At 39.7% G+C, this 20,572-nt stretch overlaps 1 protein-coding gene across 1 annotated transcript; it reads right to left on the reverse strand.

The window, feature by feature from the left end:
* Positions 1-223: 223 nt before the first annotated feature.
* Positions 224-10,847, reverse strand: LOC118110234 (rhombotin-1). The gene is made up of 5 exons (XM_035157928.2): positions 10,409-10,847; positions 9,332-9,545; positions 5,270-5,395; positions 4,829-4,937; positions 224-872 (listed from the first exon to the last, which is right to left on the reverse strand). The coding sequence occupies exons 1-4, from the start codon at positions 10,428-10,430 to the stop codon at positions 4,832-4,834; spliced, it is 468 nt and encodes a 155-aa protein (XP_035013819.1). The 5' UTR covers positions 10,431-10,847; the 3' UTR covers positions 224-872; positions 4,829-4,831.
* Positions 10,848-20,572: the final 9,725 nt, after the last annotated feature.

Raw genomic sequence — 20,572 nt, forward strand, 5'->3', positions numbered from 1 at the left:
AATCACAAACAACACACTCAATTCATTTGGAAGCTACAGGTGTTTTATTATAATAATAAAACAAAAATCAGGAAGATCAGGGTATAATCCACTCATTAACTTTTCCAAAGTTTTGGTTCACTGGTCTGTTGTGTTTCTCACTAAATGACGTGAACAGGTCTGTTCCTCTCTATTAAATTATTTCCTCCCTCATGTCAGAACATAAATAATGACCACACAAACGGAAATTAAAATTCTCTTTTATTATTCATGGCAAAAAAATAACACTTTGAGATCAGAGTGGAAATAAGGCTACAACGGGTTTGAAGTCCCACTCGAGCCTTCAGAGTCGAGAAGTGAAGAGATAAAACAGCTGATCCTCCAGAGTTTGTTGAGCTGAACCAAACTGGTTTTGCAAATATCTTTCAGTTTGATTTGGGTCGTCCTTCGTGCCAGACGGGTGGAGTTCACCACAAAAACACAGCTCAGTGAGAGGAGGCAGAATGATTGGACAATCACTGGGAACTCGGGATTTTCCTCTAATGGATGACTTGGTTGATGCTATGTGTGGCCTGACTGGCTTCACTCCATCCGTCTAGTGTTTCAGCTTTGGAGCAACTGACTCTATTTGCAAATATAAGTTCAGTCTATTTTTGTTGAATGTACAAAAAGGGGGGCAGAACCATTCCAGTCCACATCAAGTGCTCTGGAAAATATCGTCCTCGTAGTTTCATTAATCCATCTGGGTCTGTTTCATCAGAAACATCCGTGTTCAGGCTGGTTACAGTGCAGCTCCATCATAGAGAGTTCAAACATGAGCTGCTGGAAACGTGTCCCATCGGGGGTTTCAGTCTGAAACAGGGAACTACTGTTCACAGTCGTCCTGCTCTGATCTGCAGAGAGAGAAGAAAATAAAAAACAGCTCCAGGTCACTCTGTGTGGTTTTAGACATTCAATAAAATCATTTGTCAATCCACAAACTGTGGTTGAGCAACATAGTTTATTTGTCTTGAAACAAATTGTGGTCAAGATTTGTGAATAAATTGTTGTGTGATTTATTAATTTCTAAAGTTGATAAGATTGTTTTTCTTTATGGAAAAAACACTAAATTTAAATTCTACTCTATTTCAAAGACAAGTCAACAGAATACTCACAGTATTGTATGTTATGCAACAATCTCAGATGGGTCATATATTAGTAGCATGGCAGTATTCTTTATTTTTCCTACAATTAACTATCGCGTAATATCCTTCCTCAGGGCCACAAAGCTCTGTTGTTGTCCAAACAGCATGAACACATCAGCGAGCCACAATGAGTGACACGTTCCTTCATCACCCTGATCACACACACTTTGAGTTAATCCCACACCCCCCACCCCAGAAAATACACACAAACACACACAACTCTCTAAACACACACTAATAATACTGCTACAACATTGGCCCAATACTCCCCAATGAAGACACTAATTCCTTCTGTTTGTGGTATGATCTTCTGTAGTTGTTGACCTCTAGCTTACTTTTATCTGTGTTTCCTTGTTTTGGTTTTCATTCTGTGTTTAGATTTTTGTTTCATTCTGTGTTTCCTGTTTTAGTTTGAAATTCTGATCTCCCTCGTTTCTGTTCTCTTTACTTCCTGCCTTTGTGTGTTTCCCTCCAGTTTTGTTGCCTTGATGTGTTTCACCTGTTTGTCCTGTGCCACCTGTCTGTAGTTTGTCATCAGTTCAGTTTGTATTTAAGTCAAGTCCTCAGTTCTGTCTTTGTCGAGTTGTCTGTTTGGTTACAGTCTTAGTCTCTGCCAGTTTTCTCTCCGGTGTTCTCAGGTTGTTTTTTTTCCTGCCTTGTTTTTTCTTGGACAGTTTGAGTTAATCTTTTTGTTTCCTGCTGGGCCTGCTCCCGGTTTTGTGTTTTTTTTATTGGACCTGCCACCTGCTCTCAAACCCTGGCATATTTATATTTACGTGTCCACGTGTGCATGCTGTTGCATACATTGTAGCACAGTATTTATAAGGTATAATTATGTTTCTGCACACTGAGTGAAATGTCATCACTTTTATACAAAAAGAGGCCACAATCAGCACTACTTCCTGTAGTCAAACACTGCAATTAAGAAAATTAGCATATAATTACTATTAATTATTTTTTCCCCCCTGTCTTTTACATTGACCTGTTGTCTATAGTCAGAGTTGGAGTAACTGGCATTGACAGAAAATCCCCAAAGTCGTGTTATTTGCTATTATTTTGCAATGTTGGGACTACATTTCTAAAGTAGAGTCCCATTGTAACACACTCATACGGCGAACAAACATCTGACAACAACTCAATACCTAAATTAACAATAAAGGCAACTTAAGCCTCCAGGGTTGGTCACGTCTTAAAGGGATAGTTCACCCATAAATGAAAATAACATGACGCCGTTTTGAGTTGAATTTGAATATCAGGGCTTCCAGACAATTGGACGACACCACAGGATAATGGTCCTGTGGTGTCATTTTAGGTTGTTTTCTGTTTTATCACGTCTGAATTACATAAATTGTATTGGATTTGGCTGCAACGCTGGTTAGCCCTGAAATTCCAAAAGTGTTTTGTCTGGGTGAACTATTCCTTTAACATGAATCAGGACTTTTATTTTGAAAAATGAAAAAAATCTCTAAAAGTGGTTTCAGCATGAACCCTGGATGACTTGAAACCAAAAGTAAAAGTGCTGTGTATTTAATGACCTGTAGTTGTACAGTTAGGATTATAATGATTGGTTGTGTTGCTTGTGGCTTCAGGGAATGTTTCAGAACTGGACAAAACCCTAAAACCTTCATAACTGTGGATTCTATGGTATTTGCTGCACTTGCTTTCAAACTTCCTCCAAAATCTTCCCTCACAGTGGAACACTGCTCACACACCCATCAAGAGGCACATAGGAGGAAGCTAGAAACATGTGAATCAGTAAAATCATGTGACACTCTGCCTGGGATGTAATGTTGATGAGCTCATCTTTCTCTAGACAAACAGCTCACCCTCAATAATCCACTATCATTGTGTTGCAACCACAGCAGCACACAGCATATACGTAACAGAAAATATTAACTGCCTTCGGTCTGTTTTGTTAATTCTATTTATTCTGTTCATATTCAAGTTAATAATTTTAATTTGGGTTATTGATTGAAAAGGTTTATATGCTCTAATGGTCAAAAAAAAAAAAAACATAACTTTTCTCATACTGTGCAATCCTGCAGCTCCTCTTTTCAGCCTCTGCCTGAAACACTTGGTTTTAGATCCTGTCTCTTTAAGACTCTGTTGTGATTGGTCAACCACTTCCAGCACACATAGGAAATGTTGGCCCCCGCTCTTGCTTTACTTGGTTTTGTTGTTAGACTAGCCACTATGTTTATAATGCTAATATGGAGCACAGTGCTGTCACATGACTTAATAAAAAAAACTATAAAACACACTGGAGGACAGACAAACTGAAAAAGCATCCTGTGTCTCCTTTAATTGCCTCTGGAATGATTTACAGCCTTTCTCTGTAAATCCAACCATTTCTCATCACCAGAGAAAAGAGAGCTATGCCACCAAGCAACATTAATAATAAAACTTGATCTTCATTTTGGAACAAAAAAAAACTCATGGAGTTCAGTTTAACTCTGATTCATCATTTCCTCTAAGCAGAGAACTCTCATGACCACAATTTCATTGGAGCAAATATGATAAATGTGGAGTGCCTTTGGAAGGAGTCACTGTCTGATGTTAAGATTAAGAATAATGGTGTATTTGAAGCTCTTCATTGTGTGACGGCTTTTCTGCATTGAAATATGTAATTATTTTCTGGGTTGTGGTTAATTTCTACAGAGTTTCACATGTAGCCTGTGCCTTTGGATCCTTCAGACCCATCAGTCTCTGCAGATGCTGTATGGTCAAATATTGCAGAGATGTAATGTTATACCGAAACGGACTAAGGGTTTGTTCTTTGTGATGAACAGAAAGGGGAAAAACATAATAAGAAATCAGCATGAACTGATCCAAAGCATTAAACATGATGATATTTAGAGTTTCATTGATAGTTCTCCAAGCTACTCAAGGGCTGAAAAATCTCTTAACATGACGCAACCATCTGACAAAGTTTTGCCTTATAAAGTTGTTGCAGTAAATTCACGAGCAGAGAGTTGTTTCTTTACACATCCAGCCAATATGGAGCATTATCATTAATGTGAGGTTATTTTTTTCATTACCTGATGAATCTATGTCCAAAGCTTAACTGTCTTTGTAGCTCGATTTGGTTCTCCACCCACTCCTGACCAACAATCCGGATATAAAGAGGTGAGAGAGTCAGTCCTGTCTTTTAGCTGGTTTACCCAAGTTTAAAAAAACCTGAGTATACCCTCTAATTTGGAGTAAAGGAGGTATAACAGTATCCACCTGCTAAAAAAACTGGTCAACTGGACTTGGTTGAGGTACAACAGTGCTGCTGCTGAGCTAAAGCAGGCTAGCTTCATGCTATGTTTGAAAGTTATGCTATATGTTTCAAATAAAACCTGATACATCAGTTTGAACTATGTGGTTCGCCGAGTTGGCAACAACACAACATGCATTATCAGACATCAATCCATTTTATTAGCTGCCCTAAAACTCACCACATGTATATCATTCATCCGTGCTCAATGTGACGTAATGCAGAGGTTTTCAAAGATAATATGCTACAACGTATCTGGGCAAGGATTCATGTGTGTGCATGTGGTCATATACACGATGAGCTTGGGAGTTCACTTGTATACCTCCCAGATATCAGGGTGCATGGTTTAGTTCAAACTGTCAGAGCAGCTGTCTGGAGCTGTAATTTATCATCATCAGAATATTACCTCTTAGTGAGGCTGCCTCTCAGTGCTGCCATTAAGATGGCCTCCTTCATAGTCCAGCTGGCACAGGATCATGTTGTTCTTGAGGAAAAACTTGTCTCCCACGCAAAATCTGCAGAGAGGAATAAAAATATGGAACTGGGTCTTAGTTCTTGCTGGAGCTGAAGTAAATCATGAGGCCCCAGAGGAGCGTTTCAGGCATATTTTCAGAATACATCCACTGCTATGATAATCAGAAAATTAATCTTGCATGATCACTGCCTGATTAACTGTTCAAGTTATATACAAAGCCCTTAACCCCTTGAGGCTTAAAACTGGGCAGTACATTTCACCATGGTCTGATTACAATGCAGTGGTAATAGTCTCATGATGACCAGTGAGCTCACCAGTACACCTCCGTCGACTGAATTTGATCACCCTGGCTAATTGCTCCCCTAATCTTACCTCTGGCGGCAGAGTTGACAGGCGAAGCAATCTAAATGGTAGACGTTGTCCCTGGCTCTCATCACCATTTCAAAAGCAGGGATCATCTTACTGCAGGCTGCACAGTTCCCCGTCACCCCGAAGAGCCTGCAGACACACAGAGGGCAACAAGCAGACCTGTAGTCACGACACACTCAGACACATTTCACACGGCTGTATAAAGGGTAAAAGAAACTAAGAAATGAAAGAGCCTCAAAAGTAGTTCAACAACTCCCTGAATCTGCTCGTGCCCACTGTATACTACACTGGGCTTCCTACAGATTATTGCTGGCTACTGCTGCTCTGTTACAAACTAACGCAGTACTCACATCTTATTGTACAGACCATAAATACAAGCAGCCATGAAGAAAAAAACATTTGCATCATCCCTGTAATTCCTGAGGAGGAATTTCTGAGCACAATCATGCACATAAAAAGGATGTTAATCTTGAATCAAGCAGCTAATGGCTAATGTCGCCTCAATAGTTTCTTTACATTTGTCTTCATGTGTTAACGAACAGCTGGAGATATTAATGATGTTTATTTAAATACTGATTTTCTTTCACATGATTATCACACTATTGCTAAAGAAGTCAAAGCTTTTTGTATTTTTTTACCATTATTTAATTCTCTTGTTTTTTGTCTTTATTTCAGGATGTATGTATACAGTGTATAGTATTATGAGACCCATTCATTCTATAAAGTAAATCAAGTTTGAATATGACTGTACAACAATAACATCACTATCATCAAATCATTTGCTGTTTGCCATCTTTGAACATTTCTTAACAACAGATTTTTTTGTTTTGTCCTACACTAACGACATGCTGTGAATGCAGCATAACTACAATTTCTTCTCTATTTATTCTTAAAAAACAAAACAACACTTATGTCGCTCCTGTATTTACTTAAATAAAGTGAGGGTGCAGAACATTAAATGTAAAATCTTTCATAATCTGGATTTAACTTGGATCACTACTTCAAGATGCCAATTGTTGAAAGAGAAAATGGAGATTCACAGATATGAAAATGTCACGATTTATATGGAACTGCCACTTTGCTTTAAGTACCAGATGAATGTTTTTCTTCTTGCCCCGCAGGACGTTATTCTGACGTTACATGCAGGAATCTGTGAGTTAATTTATCACGCTTTCCTGTAACTAACAATTTATGTGACAGCATTTGAACTTTGTCCTCAACCTACCTGGGAACAAACCCTGCGTTGTTTTTAATACTCGGTGACTCAGAGCTGACCGGCCACAAATTGCTTCACCTCTCATTCACCTCTAAAAGAACGAACAAATGGCTCCCTGAGAGCCTGACACACATGACGGTATAAGTGACTGTCGCCGATTTCCATATTCCATTAGAGGCCAAATAGAAAAAGGAGGCTTGAGATTGAAAAACGACAGAAGGTGGTAGGAAAAGCATCGAGAGTGTGTATCCCACAGCCTCGGACGATAAATGGAAAACGTCATCAAACGAGTGACTAACAACTCGGGAACAAAAGCGACGCCTAATTAACAGAATGTTCTGATCTAACAAGCCTGAGTCCTGAACAGGCACCTGGTGGGTCTTTCCCCCTCCTTAACGAGGCCGCGGAGCTCAATGCTAATTCTCTACTAATGGGCCAATTAAAAGAAATCACATGGTTTTAATCCTGCTCTTCAAAGGCTTTTGGTCTGCAGCCTCACAATGATGAGGAAAACAGGAGGCAATCTAGCCAATTTAACTGTCAAAAGAGGTTTTGGTCTCTTAAGTGCAGCGCTGCTAATGAGAGACTTAACTCCAACCAAATCCAGCTGGATTGTACATGAGACTAACACATGAGTTCAGCAATGTGGCTGAGATATCAGGAGTTCTCCTGCTGACCTGACACCAGACGTCATTACTCCAGGCAAGAAAATGAAGGGTATATAACCCTCAGAGGAGCCGACTGAGCCAGATCTTAGTTTGGATAGAACATAGTGACTTCAAGACTCATGCTCTAAAGATTGTTAAAGTGGAAAGATGTTTAAAATCCAAGTTTATTTAAACCATTCCTCAATATATTGTATATTGCATCACAGTCATGAAAGGTCTGATCTTGAATAGCCTCATGCCAGAGGATTTTAAACATGACATATTAACACAATCTAAAGTATTTATTTATATCTGAAGGGTTGTTAGTGTTTAAAGTGCTTTAAAGTGTGATTGACTTCCAGCCCGTCTGCATGGCAGATAGTTAAACATACTCGACTCGTCAGTGTGTTGCTTCCTTCACTTGGACCTTTGTACTTTTGTACTATTGTAGGCAATAGGTTGAAATTTTGGGAAATATGCTTACTTTTTAATTTATCTGATACCACTGAACATGTGTCTGACACTGCTTACAGCAGGGGATTAGCTTAGTTTAGCACAGAGACTGGAAACCGAGGGAAACAGCTAGCCTGGCTTCATTAAGTCAACCACGAACCATATAACTCACAAATTAACAATTATAAGTTGTTTTCATTTAATTAAGTAAGTAAAATTAAGTAAAATTTACTTTTATGGGGTATGATGTGGTTCTCTTTCACCACTGGGAGCAGCTGTTACTTGGTCCTGTCAAGACATAAATGTGCCTTCGAATGGGGTTGTGTTCAACATGGTCATGTGAGGAGTCCGCACTTGTGGTATTCACCACCTCGAACCTCAGACTTTTCTGAAAGATCAGAATTCACGAGTTGTGACGTGTTTGCTGTTATTTCCAGAAATGCCAAATTTTCATGGGATAAGTTAATTCATTGTAATATATTGTATAGTGTTTTTGTTTCTAATTTTATTACACCTCATAAGGAAAATGTTGATATTACAAATGGCCTCATCTTTGACTTCTGTCATTATGCCTTTTGTATTTTCTGGATTACGTTACTGTTAGCTTGCCCATTTGTTAGCCTCTGTGGCTTCTAGATAACAACAGTGACATAAATATTTGCATCCACGTTGCTGGTGCCTATAGTGGCAGCGTTATCACGGCTTGAAAGCCAAGAGTGTGTACGTGACTTCCTATGTCATAACCAGAAGCTCAATTTGAAGGCAGCAAATTATACAACTCTACTACGATACTATTCCTGAACATCCTGAAATTGTTGCGCTTTATTTCCTTACTGAGCGTTCATGTCTGTTTCCTTAGTCGTTGTATTCCAATTTCATCAGTTTCTTACTCTTTTCACTGTAAACTATAAGGAGAAACTTGAGCAATCATCCACCCCACACTGCACTGTTGTGGTTTTGAGTCCTTTAACTGGAAACATGCTGAAACATCTTCTGTTACTGTTCATTAAAACAGCTCAGTTTTAGTCCAGACTGTGTAAACTCACAGTGCACTGTTGCATCAACTCTTCTTCAAGCCAGATCACATTTTAGGAATGTAATAATTGTGTTTTTAATACATGGATGGCCAAAAACGTGTCCCTGCAGGGGATGAACGATTTTCAAGTACAGAAGAAGCCAGAAAAATGTGTGATTAACATAAGTGCAGATATAACATGTTGACTTAAAACAGACTTTAGTAGCACAACTAAGATGGGTAAAACTCCAAGTGCATTTATTCATTGAGGTGATATTTGGTATTTCTCAGAAACCTGACAATGAGGCCAAGTTCGGGGTAAAAACATCTCTGAACAGTCTATAATATTTGTGATTTTGTACAGTTTAGCTGCCTGCACTGTTTTTGATTGAAAGCTTTATTGTTTAGTGTTGTCATTATACGTGACTTTTTTTTAATTCCCACTGGGCTGTCAATGGGAGGCCTTTATGCAGACTGAAGTTAACATCTCTGTTCCAACAACTTCCTTGATAACCTCCATTATCAAACTACGCTCTTTTACTTGGACCCTGTGTGGATCTATAGTCACAGCAATCTGCTTCAGCAAGCACTTTTCATCTTTTACAGTATTGATCTCACTATTGATTGTACACTGCAAATTCTGCACTCGACCCCTTGATTTGTTTCGAAGCTGCATGTTGCACCCAGTCATTTTCCATATCCTCTTGATGCACCTGTAGAAAGGTTAAGGTTACCTCAGGTAGTCCCTGCGGCAGAGGATGAGGTTGGCCCGGGTGTATAGGGTGGAGCCCATGCGGCCCAGGTGGCAGTCACAGCAGGCACACTTCAGACAGTCTTCATGCCAGTACCTGTCCAGCGCCTGCAGCATGAAGCGGTCTCGGATCTTGCCGTTGCAGCCGGCACAGCCCCTCGGCTTCTCTCTGGACTGGAGGGACACGAGAGACACACCTGGCAGGAGACGTCCAGCAGGTAGTCAGATGAAAACAGACAAAGAGGGATGTGAGAGCTTGGCAACATAACTGAATTTATAAGAACATAAGAGAAGAAGAATATAAAAGGCATAATGTTTTCAATGTTGCAGTAGATGTAAGATAATAAAAGAAAAGTTTGATCAATATTAATTATCTAGGCTACAGTTATGTGTACATACATGTACATACCACATGTCACTACAGTAAATGTTATAGTGCTATCTCATTTAAAATGAACAGTTAGATGCACTTTAGATGCAACAATAACTACAAATCCCCTGTCAGAATACGTACTGGTGAGATGTCTCAAACACAGTAAAGGTATTATTACATACAAAAGTATATCTTCATAACTAACTTTTCAAGTTTCACTTGAAAACATCTGTCCTCTGCACAGTGGTACACAACCTCCCCACTCCTCAAACCCCTTCCTTCTGCCTTTCTTTAGAGGTAGGGAAACATACACATATACAGCCAGCAACCACTTTATTAGGTACACCTGTATGGGCTGTAGCAAGTCAACAAATTCAATGATCTTTATTGACATGCTAGTGTGTAAATGAGATGTGTATCACTGTTACTACATGATATGTCCCCTCTATCGACAACTATGAGCTGGGCAGAATCTTAGAAAGACCTTTGAGTATATTTACGTAAACTATGGCATCACTGCTGGTCCATAGTTAAATTTACACCTTTATGACAGTGTCACCAAAACTACATATGACTATGGCAAACCACTTATATTAGACTGCGTTACATTGTACAAGTGTACCAAATAAATTGGCCACTGAGTGTTAAGTATTTATGAGTTCAACAGAAATGTATCTTTAAACTCACTCTCCTCCTTGTCCAGCACCATCCCTCTAGAAAACGAGAAGAGTCCAACAGCAGGAGAAAAAACAGACTTCTTCTTCTTCTTCTTCTTCTTCTTCTTCTTCTTCTTCTTCTTCCCAACAAACACTGAGCTTCTTTTCTGCGACTCTCTGTGTGAATCACAAGCAGGAGTCCCTCAAACTCGCAGCACCGCTCCTCATAGTTCTCGAAGAAAACAAGAGAAGAATCAGAGACAGAGTCGCTCTCCGTGCGTAAAATCATCCATCCAACCGCGGATGGATGAGAAGTGCGTCCCCGGGTTTATCCCCTTGTTGTCCTCAGATCAGGAGCAGGCTGCGCTTTATCTCAGCTGATGTCAGTGCATAAGCATTTCTGTATGTGCGCACTCAGGCTGCGGCTGCTCCCCTCAAATGGGAATGAAGCTGCTCTGCTCACACTGGACCTCCACACTGCTCCCTCCTCCTCCTCCTCCTCCTCCTCCTCCTCCTCCTTCTCCTCCTCCTCCTCCTCTCTCCTCCTCCTCCTCCTCTCTCTGCAAAAACTCCCACAGTCAAACGGCTCTTTCAACGCTGCGTGCTAATTATATAAAGTCATTATGCTCGGATCTGATAGTAAGCGCCTCCTCTCCCTCTCCGAATCAATTATTCAATACACACCAGGACAGCTCGGGCCTGAGGTGTTTTAGAATGAGCTTATTCAACTCCAAGGACACCAATTATCTCCGGGGCGCCCTGTAAAGCTGTGTGTGTGTGTGTGTGTGTGTGTGTGTGTGTGTGTGTGTGTGTGTGTGTGTGTGTGTGTGTGTGTGTGTGCGCAGCACCAGATGTACGGCTCCCATTTCCAGGCGCGTGCACGTGCATGCGTGAGTTTGTGTACGTGCGTGTGACATATAGGTATTCAGTGTGTTTTATTTTTACGTAAAAAAGTAATAATAGCCGAGGTGAGGGTGAAAGTACACAGTATTGCAGCACCAGCTTAAAGAGTCTAAAAGGTGTAAGTACTGGTTTTATGAATGAACCATTAATAATGTATGATTGTAAAAGCCTATTGTGATGCATATAACCATGAAACGAAGGATCACAATCCATTTGCTTTCCGATCATTCTGGTTTTTGGAGGAATTCTAGCCACCTGCATGGCATATATACCAAAGAGCCTACAACCCCAACCAGCCACACCATTAACAGTGGTGGCAGGTTTTATGTGTATATTTAGTGTGTGGTCCCTGGGCTGCACACATGAAAAGATTGAAAAGTGAAAGAGGAGAGTATGCTTTTAACCTTGCAAACGCACCCTCTTCCACACAGCTGGTTGTAGTTGACGCAGACTTCAGGTGCTGCTCCATAAACACACCACTATAGCTGGCACCTCAAGGGACTTTGTTCAAGGACACCTCGGCACTGGTAAATGGGAGTAGTGCCATCAGTGCTGTGTTAAATGAGTTACCACATTGTTACCAGATTAGATGAGCAAATGGTGCTTGATAATACAGAGGTGCATAAAACCACAATCCATCAGCTTCATTCTGTGTTTCATACTAAATAAACACAAATCCACTGCATGTCGTAGGTATAGGCTTGTATATTTAACTGTCACTTGTTTATCTTTTTTTTCCCGCCCAGTCCAGCGATCGGAGCAAACAACCTTCCCCCCCATGAAGTGATCTCACCTGCTGGGAGTTCAAGCTCTGTCCCCATCAACCAAGCTTCACTCCTGAAGCACTTTGCTTGTGAGCCTTGTATTTGCTCATCTCTCCATTCATTGTGAGTGAATGGAAAGACAGTGAAATTAGCGATAACATAGCAAATTACATGTTTTATATGCTTAGGTCATGGTTCCTCTGAACCCTTTTGTTATCATTTGACTGTTATATGATGTCTTGCTTACTGTAAATTATCTGGCAAAGAAAAATAATGGAAAATCTGAGCTTGACAGTTCATTATTGAGCAAGGAAACATCATGATTAAACAGTCACAACCCAAGGTCCACATTTGGGGAGGAGCTCTTGACTGCCCAGCTGTCATGGAAAATAAAAGTCTATTATTCAGGTAATAGAGGGAAACATGTATCTTAGAGGTAGCCACACGGGTACAACTGCACTATCAGCTTATTAAGGCTGCACTAAAGCACAGCAGTGCTTCAAGTTAAATGCTAACATCAGCATGCTAACATGCTCACAATGACATACTGTTTATCATGTTCACCTTCTAACTTTATGAGCCCTAAACACAAAGTACAGGCGAGGCTGATGGGAATTCCATTACTTTTGCATGTGTTTAGTCCCAAATTAAACTAGAATGATATTTAATAGAGTGCATACCTCCACCAAGGCCCAACAGTCCCATAATGAAAACACATTTAAACTCACTAGATCCAACTTTTTTACTAGGATCTGCATCAAAATGTAATTGGGTTCTTTCTTGGGTAATATTACACCCCTTAACAAAATTTCATGGAAAAAGATTTCATAGTTTTTGTGTAATCCTTAGAAACAACAGTTGAAATGTGACTGACATCCTAAGTTTTACATTTGGAAAATAAATGAATGAATGCAAATGGTGGAAAGTTGGTTCTAAGTCAGAATAACACTGGTTTTCTCTTTCTGCTCAGAAAAGAAACAGAGTGGTTCCAGCCACAAATTGCAGTGGTCTTCCAGTAGCCCTGTTCCCTCCTCTAAATTCAGCTGTTACTGTATGAAATGTGCTCCCTGTGACCAGGCCTCTTGTGGCTTTATGTCTGACAAACAGCCCTTCCACAAAACATCTTCTAAATTTGTCCCTGCCCTTTTCACACGGAGGACATGGCGGCCAGGCGAGCCGCAGCAGATGGCCAAAAAGGCTTCCTATTTTCACAGGCTGCTAATTAGAGCCCTAACAACAGCTCACCTTTAATGTCAGCCACAGACTGCTTTTAGCACAATTAGCCTAATGGGGGCTGAGCCTGTGAATAGTCTGCAATGTTTGGTGCGGGCCAGCCGTTGCATGGGAGTTGATGTATGTCAAAATAAAGGACAGGAGGGGTCTAATGCACTGCGGAGCCATCCATCACCACAGCCCATGGAGGACCAGACTGTAACCATGATTACCCAGAGATATTATTTAATTAGATGCATTAATAATTGAACTAATTAGCTCCCAAGTGTCTCGCGAATGAAGAGGGAACCTGGAGCTTCACTTGCACCTCATCAGCTGATTAATTAGTCTGTTGATCGTTAGCTGTCTTGACGGCCTACATGCGATCGGATGAGAGGGCGGATAATGAGGGAATAGTCGGTCGATGGTGCTGGTTAATTAGTGTGACCTGATCCAGAGGCCATGTTAGAACAGTTGTTTATGCCACAACTTTTAATGAGGAGGATTTAGGGCCGGATGATCTATTTGAAAGCAGGCTGCCGTGTTGTTTATAGACCGGGCTCAGTACTGGCCTTGAAAACCCCCCAATGAAAAATCATTATATTGCTCCAATAATCTATCTACTGGGACCAATAATGTGTCCTTGGAGCTCAATATCAACTTTAAATAATGACCTTACCACACTTTGTACTTTTTTTATTCCCAAAGCTGCAGTGTAGTGACAAGCTCTATGAGTTTAAGGACCATTTAGATTTCATCTATGGTTTTATAATATTCTTATGAGGCCTTGCAGTGTCTGGTAGGTCTAATACGTATATCACTTTACAGCTACTTTTATTTTTATAGCTGCTTCTATCTTCAGTGTGTCTATAATATTCAGGACGTATAGTGTAGTGGTTCTGCTCCATGTCATGGATCTACCATTTAAGCTTTGTAGTGTTTTTTCTTATTATTTTTCTTAAGATGTTTATACACAGAACTGTAGTATAATTGGTTCACTGGTAATTCATACAGTTTTGCCTCCAGGACAATAGTATAATTTATAGTGACCCATAGCTGCTTTACTTTATGGCATCTCTCCTAATACTATTATATCACTAGAACTTATAATACATAATTGAAATTTGAATTCTAGTTGATTGATTATTATTTACTCGTTTGATTATTATTGATTAGTTTGATCATGATAACTGATAGGATTGTTGGTTAATCAAAAGAGGAAATCTGAAGACATTAACTTTAAACTTTAAAATATATTGATTTGTCTTTAACTTTTTGATTCATGAATACAAATTATTGATTGATTTGAGAAGAAAATAATATTTATAATTTATGATCATAATAATTAGTTTCAGGCACACATGCATTTTTCAACATGGACCTGCAGTCTTTAAATTAAATTGTTGTTACTTTATGGATTTGTTATGATGTTTCCCTTTATGACGTGCTTATGGTTTTTCCATAACATTTAAGTGTATAATTTAACAGATGCATCATGTACACAGATCAGACTCTACATTATGACATTATGACTCTAAATGGTTTTAATGTTGCTTTGAATCAAGAGACAGTCTCCATATGTAAAGTATTACCAAGCAAACTGACACATCAAACTGCTTTCACATGTGAGTCTGTGTAAAAGAGTGAGGCAGAAGGATGCCACTGGCTGAGATCATCACATAAGGTTTTGTTGTTTTTGTAGTTAAGGATATATACGATTAAGCAGAATGTTTACGGCTTTCAGTTTAGGCTAAGTCGTTTCATAAATGTACATCTGAATCAGAAAGATGCCTCTAAAGAGTTTGTCTGAACCATTTTAGAGCAGAGTATCTACTGTAAACACAGTCAACAAGGTTACAAGTCTGTTTTGATGATTTCCTGTCATCATCATTTACCTCAACATCTGCTGTGGCTTTACAGGCACCAAGAGGCTGTTCTGGATTCACAATACACAAAAAGAAAGAAGAAGAAACTAAAGTTAAACCTCAGCTGTAATCCAATAAAGACACCCACACCATTTTCTGACCATTGGCTTTAAAATGTGGGATCTCAGTTGAGTCTTTGTAGAAAAATTGTTTTGTACCAGAAGAAAGACATTTTATTTCATTCGCTGATGAGCTTTGTTCAAAGTTTGAAAAGGAAACTTAGAGCGTTGAATAGTTTAATAGTGCTGTGACTCTGCCTCAGTTGTGAATTTACGAGACACTTATTGTGTTATTTCCCAGCAAGTAAATCAAACCAAACCTGAACTTTAAAATGACCACCTCAAACACACACATACAGCATCTTACACTAAAGAGGGGTGACGTGGTTAAAATGTAATTAGCCTGGGCCTTTTGAAACTGATGAATACAACTTTAACAGGTTTGACAAATATAAGTCGATTCTTCTGTGAGTAGATTGTTGAATCATTAAGCTTGGAAACAGAAATACTCATTACAGTCAGAGCTTTTTTTCTTTGAGATTTGCCAGTGCCAGTGAGCCAGGCTGCACAGTATCAGGATTCTGACGTACAGAGCCCAGTTTGAATAGACTGGAAAGTTCATCCAACAATAACAAAGACATCATTAGTTCAAAGTTCTGTGACAACTAATTACACAGCCATATGCACAAAGAGGCCTAAATGATTTAAGTATTAGTTTGATGCCACACACTGACACTAGTTTGTGACACTAGTTTATCTTCCTTGTTGGGACAAAAATCAAGTGCCCATAATTTAAATGAAAAAATTTAAGATGAGGACGATTAAATGTTAGGTTTAGTTTAGGGTAAGGAAAGTTTAACTATGGTTAGAGTCTCAAGGAAATCAATGTCAGTCAATGGAGATATGATGGTGTGTGTGTGTGTGTGTGTGTGTGTGTGTGTGTGTGTGTGTGTGTGTGTGTGTGTGTGTGTGTGTGTGTGTGTGTGTGTGTGTGTGTGTGTGTGTGTGTGTGTGTGTGTGTGTGTGCGTGTGTCTGAGTTTGTTAAACACTGAAGTGGTATGGTTTAATGATTGGTCATGTTCATGGTGAGGAGGCCACAGACAAAGGCTCTTTTAAATGTTTCTTTCAGGACAGGAAGAGGATTTCAACAACTCTATCTTTAAATTTGACCATTTTTATTGAATCATCATTTTTCTTATTCACTGTGATAAAGTAACACCAATGCTCTGATTCAGCAGCTGAGACCAGAGCTTCAGAAAGCCTCCCTGTGAAATCCAGTGCTTAATCAGATTCACCTTATCCGCACAGTTTTGGCAGCATTACTGCAAGAAGACACCAACATTTCCCGAATGAGCTCAGAGCAGCTCATTCAGAGCACTGCACCATATTTGGGGTGACGGGAGGCTGCAAGACACACAAACAATTCATATGAATCTTTTCACAATACATGAATAGAAAGAACATATCTGCTGGATAGGAGGCCAGTGCAGCGAGGCCAGATTTAAACCAGAAGGAATGACACCAAATGTGACTCAGCTACACTCAGACGTGTTCTGTCTGGTTTTCACTTTTCTCAGAGGATGCATCTCGTTTTTCACAGGAGGTGGAAATGTCTCAGTTTAGAAACAAACGTATGTGTACAATGCATACGTCCAGCAAGCAATCACTGTGTGCACTCATGCAGCATAACCACAGTACACCATAAAAAATGTCCCCTTGACCCAGAATACAAGCTGGTGTTCAGATGGACTTGACTTGGTGTTATAGAGGGAAAGTACATGTTCCAGTTTGGATAATTACACTTATATTTCAGCCCAATTGGAGGCAAACTATTATCTTAATATACTGGTACATTTATTTTTAAGGAATATGTTTGCAGTGTAGATTAAACAACTTTAACTAGTGCTTCCGTGTGCAGTCGTGGTTGGAGCCACAGAGAAGGAGGCCGAGCACCATCTGAAGTTGCAGATTCCTCGTCCGACATGGATCCATTTCTGCGGAGGTTCAAGTCTCTGGAAGACGCCCAATCCCCTGTCAGTCTGACTAAACTGCAGAGTTTTAGATTGGAACGGGGATGTGCTCACCAGCTGTGAGATTAAGGGGAACTGATCGATGGCCTTCCTGATTGGCTCTCGCCGCGTCCCAGCAGCATCCAATCCCCTCGGTTCGGATGGTTGTCCTCGGCCGAGCCAAAACCAATTCTTCCTCTGCACAGGGGCCAAATAAGATCAGTGACCTGAAGCCACGAGGCCACGCTGGTGGGTTCCATCTCCATCAGTCTGCTTTCCTCATCTCTCAGGAACGATTGAGACAGAAAGATGAGAGGAGAGGATTGAGAGATGAGTTGATATGAAGAGGATTTTTCACCATCGCAGATTTACATTTTCTTTGTTTTCTTTAATATGAGTTTTGCTGACATCTCTGTTATTAAAGGCCGATGCCAGGAGCTTTTCTGCACCGCTCTCCTCAGAAATGACCTGTCAGTTAAACTCAGTAAGTGTGTGGCACTGTGATGTCTTCTTCCTGAGATTTCCTGCTCAGTCTCTGTAGCTGGAGCTCTTTTTCTTTTTCTCTTCAGCCAGGCTTCTGCCAGCTAGTATATTTTTTCTGTTCAAAGCTAAATCTGTTGCTTCTGCTGATAAAATGAATTGCATGCAAAAAAAGTGAAAACTTTCATGAAGAAATGCATCTCGGAAAATGTCATGGATCATAGGTTTCAAGACTAAAAAGTCTGGATAACTCAACAAGAAAAACACATGTAATATAAAACTGCACAGTACAGGATGCTTGTGTGTTTAAAGGTCCAGTGTGTAAGATTCAGGTGAAAAGGCTCTATTGGCAGAAATTGAATATGAAATAATCCTAGTGATGTTTTCAGCAATGTGTTTCATCTAAATTGTACAAATTGTTGTAGAATGGGCCCTTTTTATTTCAATACTTGCAGATCCTTTCTACGGAGGCCGCCATAGACTGGACCAACTAAACACCTTTTGAGTTTTTAGGACAACTGAGGGCTTCCACAGGTTCTCTTTCATGTTTGGAAGTGGAGGGTGAGGTGAGGGGTATTCAGCTGCAACATGCAACTTCACCACTAGAGGTCACTAAATTCGACACACTAAACCTTTAAGTGTGTAAATGTGTGTCTACTACAACTTATTGGGACTGTTATGTCAACTGAGATTGGCTCCAGCTGACCCCATGACCTTCAAAAGAATATGGATGGATGGATGAATGGATGTTCTGCTGTACTGAATAATGCGGTATAATGTTTAAATTAGGAAAGTTTGACCTCCTTCACTGATTCCTAACAACTGCTAAAATCCCTTGCCACCTGTGCTGTGATGATGATGCTAACGCTGCTGCTGCTGCTGCTGCTGCTGCTGCTGATGATGATGATGATGATGATGATGATGATGATGATGATGATGATGATTTTTGCTGTGTTTGAGCTGCACTAATGCCGATTTGGCACATGACCATAGAATTAGTTGTATACATTCATTGAAATATCAAGCTTTCATATTGGAAATAGATAACGGAAATAATGAACATGTTGGAGTTCAAGTTGATTGCTCTTCTGTGGATATCTGTCTATTCTATCACATTGAAATGGCTGCAGACAAACCCTCCCACAAACGATGTGAGGGTTAGGGTTAGGGTTAGGGTTAGGGAGATACAATTATTAGAAACTATTTATGTCTGGCTGTAAAACCCCATTACATACTGTATGTCCCATGTTATGTTGCCCGTATCAACCCACTCCTTTTTCTTGAAAACATTAACAAAAAATACTCTTTCAAGAGATTTCTGATTGAGATAGAAACTTCATGCCCTCACTGGATTTCTTCTGAAGCCTTCAGTCACATTTCATGGTTTCTATCAGCAGTCATCATTCAACAAAATGACAACCACCACCCACAGTTTAAGGGAATAGATTTGATTATGAATTCCCTGTCAAAAATATAAATTTGAATCTTGATGTTCAGTTATCATCAATGACAATATTTTAATCTTTCTTACTCATTTGCTCTTTTAAACAGACCTGGTGATCAGTTATAGGAGACATCTGAATAAGTCAGTAAATGTTTTACAGAGGCAGGGTCCGATATTAGGCCAAGTTTGCTCAGTTGTCTTTTGAAGCAGGTAATACTTCAACATAATAATAAGTATTATATGTTAAATGTGCTTTTAGTATTGTCGTATGTGTTGTATAATATTTTAATCATTCTGTCTACAACGTTCCATGGCTTTCTTTCCAAGGTCTCCCTTTTTAAAATGTTTACAACTTCCCTGGGAGGGAAATGAAGCAGCACAGAATAAAGAAATACTTCTTGAATACTGAGGAATGCCAATTTCAATTTAAAGACCACAAACGTATATAGAAATGACTTTCAGTACTTACAGTGGGTTATACCTTCAAAGAAAAACACGTAGAGTGGCACTCACAGAGCACATTCCTCTGCCAAGGCCAAACAACCCTACAAATGATTGTCTAGTTACCTTCACGAGGGACGTTATGTGTTCAGTCTATTTGCTTGTTGGTTGAATGGTTTGTATGTAAGATTCCATGAAAACTACTGAACACATTTCCAAGAAACTTTGTGGGAGGATGTGGTATGGGTCAGAAAAATCTGGGAGTGGATTCAAATCAGGGGTCGGATCCAATATTATTTCTCTCTTTAATATTTTGTGATAGGTGCAGAATTTTCATTGATTTCTCAGAGAATAATTCATGGATCTTGATGAAAAAAACTACATATATTCAAAGAATTGATTTCTATGAGTGTGCAAAATGTGTTTGGGTGTGTTGGGCCATATTCTGTACAGTTGAGATATAATAGGAGAAAAGGAAGTGATAAAATAACCAATTGATTTATTTGTCAAAAACAACCTGGTAAGAGAAGTTGGAAAAAAAAATCCTTGATCTGCCTTTTAATCTGCATCCATACCAAAATGTAATGGCTCTTTCTCAGGCACTGGTCCCATCCCTCCACCAAGTTTGGATGAAATGTTTCAATAGTTTCTCCATAATTCCACAGACAAATATACCAACAAACATAAAACACAACATTCTTGGTGGAGTTAGTCAGTGGAGAAAAATTGTTGGATGAAAATGACCTTTAAAGTCATCAGCTCTACCCAGGGGAACACCAAGATTTAGGAGCGATGCGTTTCTCAACACTCTCCAGCACCATCGCCAAGACAGACTCAATCTCTCTTGGAGGGATAGTTCACTGAAAAATGATCATGATCTACTTACCACTGTGACGATGGAGGGGTGGGTGAAGTGTCTGAGTCCACGAAAAACTTTTGGAGTCTCAGGGGTAAACAGTGTTGCAGCCAAATCCAATACAATTGAATTAACTGGTGACTCCTCTTCTGTAAATGAAG

This window comes from Hippoglossus stenolepis, chromosome 5, assembly GCF_022539355.2.
Source record: "Hippoglossus stenolepis isolate QCI-W04-F060 chromosome 5, HSTE1.2, whole genome shotgun sequence".
In the NCBI taxonomy this organism is placed as follows: Eukaryota; Metazoa; Chordata; class Actinopteri; order Pleuronectiformes; family Pleuronectidae; genus Hippoglossus; species Hippoglossus stenolepis.

What these genes read in the sequence shown, in the direction of transcription:
- LOC118110234 (XM_035157928.2), bottom strand. Translation starts at nt 10,430, where the DNA reads ATGGTGCTGGACAAGGAGGAGA. An exon ending in GGTGCTGGACAAGGAGGAGA is followed by an intron (nt 9,546 to 10,408) that starts GTGAGTTTAAAG and finishes GTCTCCTGCCAG; the next exon opens with GTGTGTCTCTCGTGTCCCTC. An exon ending in TGTCAACTCTGCCGCCAGAG is followed by an intron (nt 4,938 to 5,269) that starts GTAAGATTAGGG and finishes TCCTCTCTGCAG; the next exon opens with ATTTTGCGTGGGAGACAAGT.